Here is a 10175-nt window from a genome sequence, read left to right as displayed (position 1 = left end):
ATTGTATTGCATAAGGAATTTTAGTGAGATTTTTCATTTAGTGTACTTGGACACGGAATTATAACCATGATCATAAAAAAATATCATTTCAGTATCAAAAATGCCATAATATTCTTTGTTTGTTCCTTGCATAGGCTTTTACATCGTGTAGAAGACACACATGACGTAACAAAAGCTTTAGGGGTCTCTAGGGCTTTCGAATTCTGATTTGGTATTGTTTCACGATTTCTGTTCTATTGTTTGAGGTCATGTGTGTCTTCTACACGAAGTAAAAGCCCTTGCATAAGCATTGTTTTTATTTTCTTTTGGGACTAAGAAAGGTCCCAAGAGAAACTGGAAACAATGCTTATGCAAATTTTGGAGGGACAAAGAAAAATATAGTACTATTGCATTTTAATTATTTTTAGCTTGAATCATCTTACAAAGATATCTACAACCTTGTTCCCAGAATCTCTCTTCTGCATTAGCTACTTTTTTTGTCATGGATATAGTAGCATACAAACATACGATAACTTTATTTAGTTAGACAGGAAAATAGGAAAAAGGCAACTTTACATCTGATGTGAACCTACTGTAAATTAAATTAATAACATAAATTATTACATAAATGTAAAACAAAGATGACCATTTATCAATAATAATAAAAATCTGAATTATTATAAATTACAGAACTACCCTTTCCATATTCATAACATTATTTTTGGACTGCTTCAGTTGATTTTAAAAAGCTGTTGGGTTAGAAAAATGTCTTACACTATCAGACAAAGAATTACAGGCGATTGCTGCCCTATATACAAAAGAACTATGACCAAACTCAGTGTTTGGCCTTATAACTAAAATATTTAATTTTTCCTAAAATCATAGCACTTGGAGCTCCTAACAACTAAGGAGTTTATTTAATCTAAACTTAAGTTATAAAATGCCTTGTGAGCCATAACTAAAAATATGAAGTTTATAAAAATATTCAAGAGGCATCCACCCCGCATTTGCTTATCCATTAGGCCTTATCACGGTTATGGAAGCCATCTTGATGGGTAGGCAAGCGTGTCCGAAAGTTTCTATGAGGAACTGTGTTAAAATAACTTGAGAAAACCTTGAATGTAGAAAAATTTGTGAATGGTAAACTTCAGTTGCTAACCAAAGGATTTTACTGACAAAATTTAAGGATCCTCCCTGCACTAGAATTTGCCCAGCGGAATGTTAAATTTTGCCATACAATTGCTTGAGATTTACGCTCAGTCAGACATGCATCTGGGAAAAAATTCTAGTGCAGGTACATCTACATCTACATCTACATCTTCACTTAGGTATGTCGGTAAAAGTCAAATTTGTCAGTAAAATCCTTTGGTTAGCAGCTTAAGTTTACCATTCACATATTTTTCTACATTCAAGGTTGTCTCAAGTTATTTTAACGCAGATTGTCATAGAAACACTGTTATTTCGGACACGTTTGCCTACCCTTCAAGATGGCTTCCAAAACATATGGGTTATTCTTGAACGGGCCGATGCGCAGCCAAGAAATATATGGTGAACATTAAACTCCGGCTGCCGATCTTCTGCTCGCATGAGAGGCACAGTTTTAATTATTTTCACTCATGGGATTCTAAGGGGGCAAATGCATACTAATTTCCCCCTTGGAATTCCATAATAGCTATTTGAAACAATAGATTTCAAAATGGCCGCCGTATCCGTAAAATGGTCTAATATTGGAAACGTGTACTCTCTCCGAAAAACCTTAAATAACAATGACCACAACCAGGTTTTCTGAGCCCGCGACACTGAGCACCCCCAGCAAACCATTGTTTTAACGAAAACCGCTGGTCAGCAACCTGGTTCTGGTCATTGCTGTCTAAGGTCTTCCGTACTCTCCGAAGAACAATTGAAGTTTTTCCGTGTGGGTTCTGGGGCTTGGACCCTAAGGCGGTAACTTCTGAAGAACCCTTCCGCGTGATTGGCAGCTGCGGATTTGAGAGCATGCGTCGTAGATTTTTCCAATTCCACTGGATTTGCGGGTAGCGGCGCAGTGAAAAGAATTCCCACAGCAAAAAACTACATGCATGAGTGCGAATTACAGCAATAAGAGTCTTTATTTTGGAATACCTGAGAGGAAGCTGTATGTTGTACTGACGCCTGTGTGATGCTTATGGAAAAAGCCATATTTCCGAAGTTGTGTGATTTTCCATAGAGTCTTCTCGTAGCCATAGTTTCGAGTGGAAAAGCGAACCCGGTTGTAGAATGAGCGATGCTCGAAAGCCGCGTAGATGCCAGATCATAATGTTGGATGACCGGCGACTAGATCTTTTGGTTCAGGTAATGTAAATGTCGATCTTACTATTCTAAAGAATCTTGTGAAGCGGTTAAACTTGAAATCTTGTGGACAGCGAAGCTGATATCAATGGCGTGAATGAATGTTTTTCCCGCTTGCAGCCGCGTCTGATGTCCTGCGATCTACTCGATATGGTTGCTTCACAAGTCGGACTACACGAGAAGGAATATTTCGGTCTCTCTTACAGCGATGACACGTAAGTTGAATGAAGCCTTGTTGAACAGGCATTTAAAGATGTTACGCATTGTAAATTGGCAACTGTAGTCCTGACATATCGAAAACCCATGTAAACAATAGTCTGTCATGATGTCTCAGTGTAATGACGAGCTCTCGATCGAACGGTGTTTGTCGCTCAATCTATGAACTTTTAAAGTTCTCAACGTCCTTTTTTATACACCGGTGATAATGTCAAACTCCACCACTACTCCATTGTCGGCATTTGCAAAACTTTGGAGATCTTTTTTTAAATAGCGTGTGTAATCTGAAATTATATTACAAAAGTGATTTTAGCCGCCTGTTGTTGCGGTAATGCACCTCTGATATTAATATTTTCTCTTTCGTTGTCATATTAACACCCGTGTAGCTTTCGGCTTATAAGTTAATCGTGTTAATTCTTGAATTTTAAATGGTGAATCGATTTTGCATTTTGTCGCAATTATTTTATCAAACTACTTGTCAGTTATATCCGCTATGTGGTGATATCTCGAACTCTGGTCTGCATCGTTGCTCTCTAAAATAGCCAGTAAATAGCTTGTGGTGTTACATTTTGTTAGTGCTGTTAATCTTCCAGTTTTTATTTTTGCGTTGTCAGTGCTGAACGAATTTCACTGTTCTCGTAACTCGTCAATGTAGATCAAATTTCACAGAGAACGTGTTCTTAGCAACTTAACGAAACATAGACAAGTTACATTATTTTTCTTTTACATTAAAGGTATTTGGGCCGTTCCTTTAGTTTACGGAAACTGCAATATATTTTATGTACGTTTAACTGATTGCTTACAGTTTTCTTTGGCGGATAGCGTGAGGTGGGATTCTTTAAGAATTCCAGCTATTTCCTGGGTTTTGAATAAGGAAACTACTGAATACAGAAAGAAGCGCAACCATTTTGTCGCTAAAGGAAGCGATGATTTGTAATGGTGTTTATTGGTGAGGATTTCCTGATTGAGTAGTGGATTAAAGTGTTCCACAAGTCTGTTGACACAATCTACAAGAGTAAATGTTTGTTATCAGGTTGATATCTAATTATTTTATTTAGGATAATTGTTAGAATTAAATTAAATAACATTATCGCACTTAATTAATTTAAGCATTTATTGAAACTTGAAATTTACAGAACGGGATTAGGGCTGCATTAAACAAGTTACAGAAAATGCCTTTGTAAACTTGCTGAAACTTGCATCTATTGTAGGCGTAGCTATCAGTCATTATTTTTAATTAGACTGATTATGAGCCATATCAAAGGATTTTTATGAATCTCGCATTCCGAAAACCCTGAATCTCAAAATTTTACCAAATTCTTTAAACTACCGGTAACTGAAAACCAAAAAAATAGCAAGTTTCCCCTGATCATGTACATCAATTTCGAGATATTCTTGGGTTATTTCTTGACAAAAATCTCTCATATTTCCTCATGCCAGATTACAAAATTTCTGAAATTCTCTAGTTTTGTTTTGAGAGGTGTTATGGAGTGACCTAGGCCTGGCCATTGTTTGAAATCCTGTTGTTTTTACAGTTTTAATAAACAAAACAAATCCATGAACATGCATCACTGACTCTGAGTTTGAGAAATGTTATAAGCCAGGAAATTTCATACATCCTCTAATCAACAGCAGTTTTTCTAATAATTATAAAGTATTTTCACGTGACGTCACGGTGGCCATGTTGGGGTCCCTAAACAAAGGAATGGCGGCCATGATGATGTCCCCAACTAATCCTTAGGGAATTGAGCTCTATTATCATGCAAACTTTTTCTTTTGTTTCGGTAAAAACAAGGTTACTATTCACGTGAGCGAAAACACTCTATACCTTGTAGTGTCAGATGTTCTCTGAGATTAGACATGGCGAAAATTTTTCAACACAAGGAGACAAATTTCGTATTTCCAAGCAGCCATGTAATGTTCTATTTGGTATTTCATTGGTGTTTATATAATAAATTTTGTTATGATGATGATGATGATGATGATGATGATGATGATTATTAACCCATTGACTCCTGGAAGTGAGACTTAGCAGATTTTACTCTAACATCAGATGATTTTACTTGTCAACTGGGGGTATGCTAGGGTGCCCCAGGAGTTAAGTGGTTAATCATAAGGAGGGAGACATTTCGGGAGAAGAGGTCATGTGGGAAGTTTATGAGGGATGTCAGTGAAGTGGCTGATGAGAGGCTATGGCAGTAGCTTATTATCATTGGTTGTACAAGTATGTCATTGATCATCATTCAGTTTATCTTGCCTTTGATCTCTATAGGAGCCACCAGAACTGGTTATGCCTGGACAAACGGGTTCTAGATCACGAGCTTCCAAGATACCAAGACCCTGTCTCATTGGTGTTTTGTGTTAGGTAGCCATTATAATGTTTTTTTTTTATTTTTATTTTTGATTACATCCTAGTATTCTTCCCAACTTAATTGCCACAAATTGAAATGAAAAAGAAAAATAATGAAACAATGGCAATGAATTTTATTAATGTGTTGATTGAGTACTATAGCAGTATTCAAAGAAACAACATAGCATCATTTCCAATTTACTGGTGAACAGATCATCGCCAACTAGCAGACAATGAGATAATTCCGCGCCTTGTCTAGAAACCCACTAGCCTTACAGTGGATTCAGAGAACTTGTCTGCTTTTTTCCCTGACTTAAAGTGATTAATAAAAAACATTCTTTCAAAGCTAAGATTCAAATTCATTTTGAGTATTATTATTAGAATAGCATTTGGTAAATCTATTCAAATCACCTGCCAGCTTTCAACTGCCTCATGTATTGGAGGAAAATGACATTTTGTGTAGGGTAGCAACAAAAATTATGACCCATGTATTTTGCCTTCTTTGCAGGTTTTTTGTCCCAAATATTTTAATTTTGAAGGACACAACTACTGTTGAACTCTTCTTCCTTCAAGCAAGAATACTGATCTTTAAGGTGAGACCTGGTTGAAAATTGTGAAAATAGACAATGGAGAGTATTGACCCCTTGGGACGAAGCAATAGAGGTTTTGTGCGCCACGCAAGGTTTTCAAGGATACGTTGAATGTGTTTTGAAAATACTCTGTGACCAGCAACCTGAGACTTCAGTCAATTTAAAGTGAATCTGCATTAGTCACGTTTTGGACAGTGATGAGTGCAGAGACACCATCTAGCTTGAGTAGTTATTTGTCTTACAACCAGGCATTGAAAGAGCCGGTAACATAAGACACAACTTACAGTATTGTATATGTTGTCAAAGCTCTCTGCAGCTGTAGGATATAGCAAGATAATAAAGTAATGTACGCTTGTGTGCTGAGGGAACGAAAAAAAACAAGCAGACATGTTCTTGGCTTTCTTTCTTCACATAAACTTAAATTAATAAAGCTTTAAAATGTGATGACGGCAATGTCAAGTGTCAAAGAAATCGACACGTCGAACCTTCAAATGAACAGTCCACAGAAAGTCTTCGAAATACTTGCTGCAATCAAAATATGTCGCAAAGAAGGTATCAAATGTGGTCGGAATCTGGCTACAGATATTTTCTTCGCATGTAAAAAGAAAAGCTGACCTACATGTAGGTCCATGACTGGCGGCTATGATCTGTTTTGCTGTTCTCAATTTCCAGCTGAAACTTGTTCAGCTTAGGTTATTCGGTGGGATTTCAACAAAACTCAAAAAGAAAAGAAACCCTCTCCAACTCTACCAGCCACTGCAGCATTTTAATTACCGAGGTCTTGCTTTGAAGCCTAACCATAAATTTCCCTCAGCAAGAAATCGGTCTACCGCTGGAATACCAAGGGAAAGCTGTGACAGAGTGACACGACAATGACTTGGGTCAATACTTTCAAGCTGTACTGTACCAACTACATGTAGCTATCCAGTGTTAGCAATAAGTCATCAGACAAGCTTTACACATATAGCCCCACAAGCTATTGTAATAATAATTGTTAAAGTATTAATTTGGTGTTTTGTGGAAAACCACTGAACTGCATTCATCATCATTAATGAGACAAAGATGTTTGGACAGATGTGAAAAATGGGCTTTTTCTCATGACACTGGTGTTCTAAGTTATGAAAACCAATCGTTTGTTTTTTTCTTGATTGACAGCTCCGTTCAACTGTGACAGAACATCTTGTTCTTGAAAAGTAAACAGTGTACACTGTCAATGCTCTCATTTGATAAAGTCTGCTATGAGCCTAGAAGGCCTATCAGGCTGGCGCTGATCTCCGGTTTCTGTAGCATGAAGCGATTAGGAGTATTTCTACTTCCCCCTGGATGGGATGCCAGTCCATCGCAGGGTTACCCCCAGCATTAAATTCGCAGGTACCCATTTATACACCTGGGTGGAGAGAGGCACCCTGAGAGTAAAGTGTCTTGCCCAGGAACACAACACAATGTCCCCGGCCAGGACCCAAACCCAGACCACTCGATCCAGGGTCGAGCGCACTAACCATGAGGCCACCATGCCTCCCATGTAAATGCTCTCACTTGCTTCATGTTAATTGAAGCTGGACTATGCTCTGACCATGTGAGCCACAGCAGCTGGTGTGCAACTTACACCTTATCAACAATAAGGTTAAATTGCTACATGTATTTAATAATCTTCAATTAATTCTTACATATGACATATTTTTTGCAGGGTACAATTCAGTGTGATAGTGAAACTGTCTTTGAATTGGCAGCTCTTGCACTTCATGCAACCAATGGAGACTATACAAGGTTTGTCATTAAATTACAAGAATTTGCTGTTGATCAGTTTAATTTGTATTACCATTTATTACCCCACCATACATTGAATACTAACCAACAAAGGTTGGATTTGAGATTAAATATTATTTTAGGCCTTAAAATCCAACCTTTATTGGTTGGTATTCAATGTATGGTGGAGCCATACATGGTGTTTTGGTGTTTTGTTTCGCTGTTCGTGGTTAAGTAAGGTCCATCTGAAAATGTCAGTTCTCCTATCCAATGTTTCATACAAGTTTTTTCACATTGCCCATGGTAAATTTGCAAGAGAAGTTACTTGTGGGAGTCAGGGTGGTTTAGAGGTCATCAATCGTGCCTCCCACCTCTGTGACCCAGATTCAACTCTGGCCTTGGGTCTTATGTGGGCTGAGTTTCAGTCGATCTCAACCTGACTCCGGGGGTTTTTCTCCGGGTACTCCGGTTTTCCTCCCTCCTCAAAATCAACTTCCAGTCAATTAAATCTTGCTGGGTTTGCGGTGCTCCAAGATCACGCATGGATCATATGGCGGCAGCCGTGGGCACCTTCACATGCATTCTGTCCAATCCCGTTGAGCCGGTTGATCCTGAAAAGCCCTTGTGGGGAGCAATCAACTAAGCGCACATTTACATTTACACGAGGCTAGGGGCTGGTGTGATGTGCCTTGCAAAAGGTGAAAGTTGCAAGCCCTTTACTTTGCTTTTGTTTCAATAAGTTGTCCCACAAAGATTTCGCTTAGTTCATTGCCATGTGTATCAAGCAAACTGCAGGACACACAATGATATCTAGTTATTGGTTAAGGAGCTAGTGTGAACAACCTCACAAAGTTTTGTCCTTGACTAGCTAGCTAATTTCCATCTGAGATCTATCCATAGATGCACATGTATAGAGTCCTTCTCTAACACTACTTTTCTGCAGCCTAAATCAGACATTGGTAGACCTCAGTTCTAGCACTCAATTAACACTTTGACACCCAAACCGGGCCTGAACCGGCCAGACTTGGTATTTTACCCTGTCTGACGCCAGATATTTTACTCGTCAATGGGGAACCCCCAGGAGTCCGTGGGTTAAACAAGAATGAGAAAATAGATTATTTTATACTTTATCTCAAGTAGCCTTTAGGGAAGATAACATAAAAGGAAATCCAGATTTTGTATGTGATAGCAAGCAAATACTAAGCAGACAGTAACTTTTTAGTGATGAAACTGGAAGAGCAGACCTCAGGAAACTCCCTGTTCTTCCAACAAGAACTCTTAAAGAGCGGCCATCCATTACGTTTTGGTGAGTTGTGTGAACTTGATTTTTTTTAGCCATTATTCTTGTTACTCTTGAAGTGCAAGAATTTTGCCATTACACTTGCATTACTAGTCAGCTGCCAATATTGTTAAGTGTGGTGTGCTTCCTAATGTGCTCTAATGGTAAAGATGTCTGCATGTGATACATTATGACTCCACTGTAGTGATATTGTGCATAGACATTACCAGGTGAACTTGACAATGACAGGATTCATAACTTGAATTATGGCTTGAATATAAGAAAAGAGCACTCCAACAATTTCAGATGCAGTAGTTATGAAATTATCTGTGTTGTACAAAGCTGTGAATGAAAGTGTCTTTACCATAATTATTGTGCACCAAGCAGTTCATCATATAACTGTTACAGTATTTTCAATGATGAAATGATATATGAAATGAACCACATATTGAACTGCGGATATGGAATCAAGTGAAGCTATGATCCTCGCAGTTACGAATTCAATTTTAGCACTTGCGTAGAGAAGCCTAAAAAATTCAGAACTTCAACGGGGTTTGAACCCATGGTGACCTCGCGAAACCAACTGAGCTTTGAAACCACTGACATTGGGAGCTGGTTATTTGTAGGTTCTGTCTATATTTTCATTTGAGAATTGAATTTTCCTTAAATGCATTTTCAAATCAATGTTTATATATGTTCTAATCTTACAGTAGCTGGACAGTTAAGCTCAGTGTACGGTTACTGTAATTATTATTCATGCGATTTGGCAGGATTCATAACTATTCGTGACCTTCAGTCATTCTTTAATTGATAAGAAACCACACGTCAGCTAATATCTTTGAGGATCTCATTATTTTGAACTCCTGAGGAAGTTGGAAAGTGTTTGATGTTTTAGAGAACAGGGGCAATGATTAGAATCTTAGGAGATCTGAAATAGTAAAATGGGAAGTACTTTGTGCAAGGAGTGTAAGGACTTGTGTGCCCATATATCTCTGTTGTTGATTGCTCTTGTGTTTCTTTGCTTGTTTTTTTTTTTTTTTTTTTGTTATCCTAAATGTAAGGAAGGTCGAAAAATGTTGGCTTAAAACAGTAGTTGTATTTTGAGGAGCCCGTATCTCAAATATGCAAATATCTCTTTAGGGGCTTCCTCATTCAATTACTCTTTTCTAACTTTGATATTGTACGTATGCTCTTGATGTAATATAGCATGAATTGAAAAAATATATATTGATATGAACTGAACTAAAATAATTTGGTCAAATTAAAGCCAGTACTGGACAGAGATGTATCCAGAGTGCGTCATTGCGTCCTGGGACGCACTCGTTTTCCTTTTGGACGCATAGATTATGGAACAAAGGGTCCAATTGGACGCAGAAAAAAAATCGAATGTTTATGCAAATTATGAACGCCAGGAAAAACATGCGAACGGCGTATTTCACAAGGAAATTGAACATTCCCATTTCTCACAACGGAAAAATGATCAAGTTCCTTAAATTTCAAGATAAGCTGTTATTTCGTTTTTTCAACCATTGTGTCCAGCTTCAGGAGTTCAGTTTTGAATTCGCACGTGTTGCGTGACATGATCTGAGCTTTCGATCTTCTGCCAGTGATAATTAAACATTTCAGTCGAAGTTCAGTTTGTTGCATGCTTTCCAAGTGAATTTCAAGCATTAGTTCGCTTATCGTG

General features: G+C 37.9%; 1 protein-coding gene across 2 annotated transcripts in view; it reads left to right on the top strand.

The window, feature by feature from the left end:
• Positions 1 to 1984: 1984 nt before the first annotated feature.
• Positions 1985 to 10175, top strand: part of LOC138015206 (FERM domain-containing protein 4A-like) — a 28469-nt gene continuing 20278 nt past the window's right edge. Inside the window, exons 1-6 of one of the 2 annotated variants that reach the window (XM_068862167.1) lie at positions 1985 to 2310; positions 2428 to 2522; positions 4796 to 4888; positions 5382 to 5466; positions 7151 to 7230; positions 8432 to 8515. In XM_068862167.1, the coding sequence (XP_068718268.1) occupies positions 2236 to 2310; positions 2428 to 2522; positions 4796 to 4888; positions 5382 to 5466; positions 7151 to 7230; positions 8432 to 8515 (512 nt within the window). In that variant the 5' untranslated portion in view covers positions 1985 to 2235. The remainder of the gene's footprint in view (positions 2311 to 2427; positions 2523 to 4795; positions 4889 to 5381; positions 5467 to 7150; positions 7231 to 8431; positions 8516 to 10175) is intronic. The other variant, XM_068862168.1, reaches the window with a different exon arrangement.

The sequence above is a fragment of the Montipora capricornis genome, chromosome 9, assembly GCF_036669925.1.
Source record: "Montipora capricornis isolate CH-2021 chromosome 9, ASM3666992v2, whole genome shotgun sequence".
Taxonomy (NCBI): domain Eukaryota; kingdom Metazoa; phylum Cnidaria; class Anthozoa; order Scleractinia; family Acroporidae; genus Montipora; species Montipora capricornis.
The sequence above is the reverse complement of the archived record's forward strand: the minus strand, read 5'-3'. Positions and strand labels throughout refer to the sequence as shown.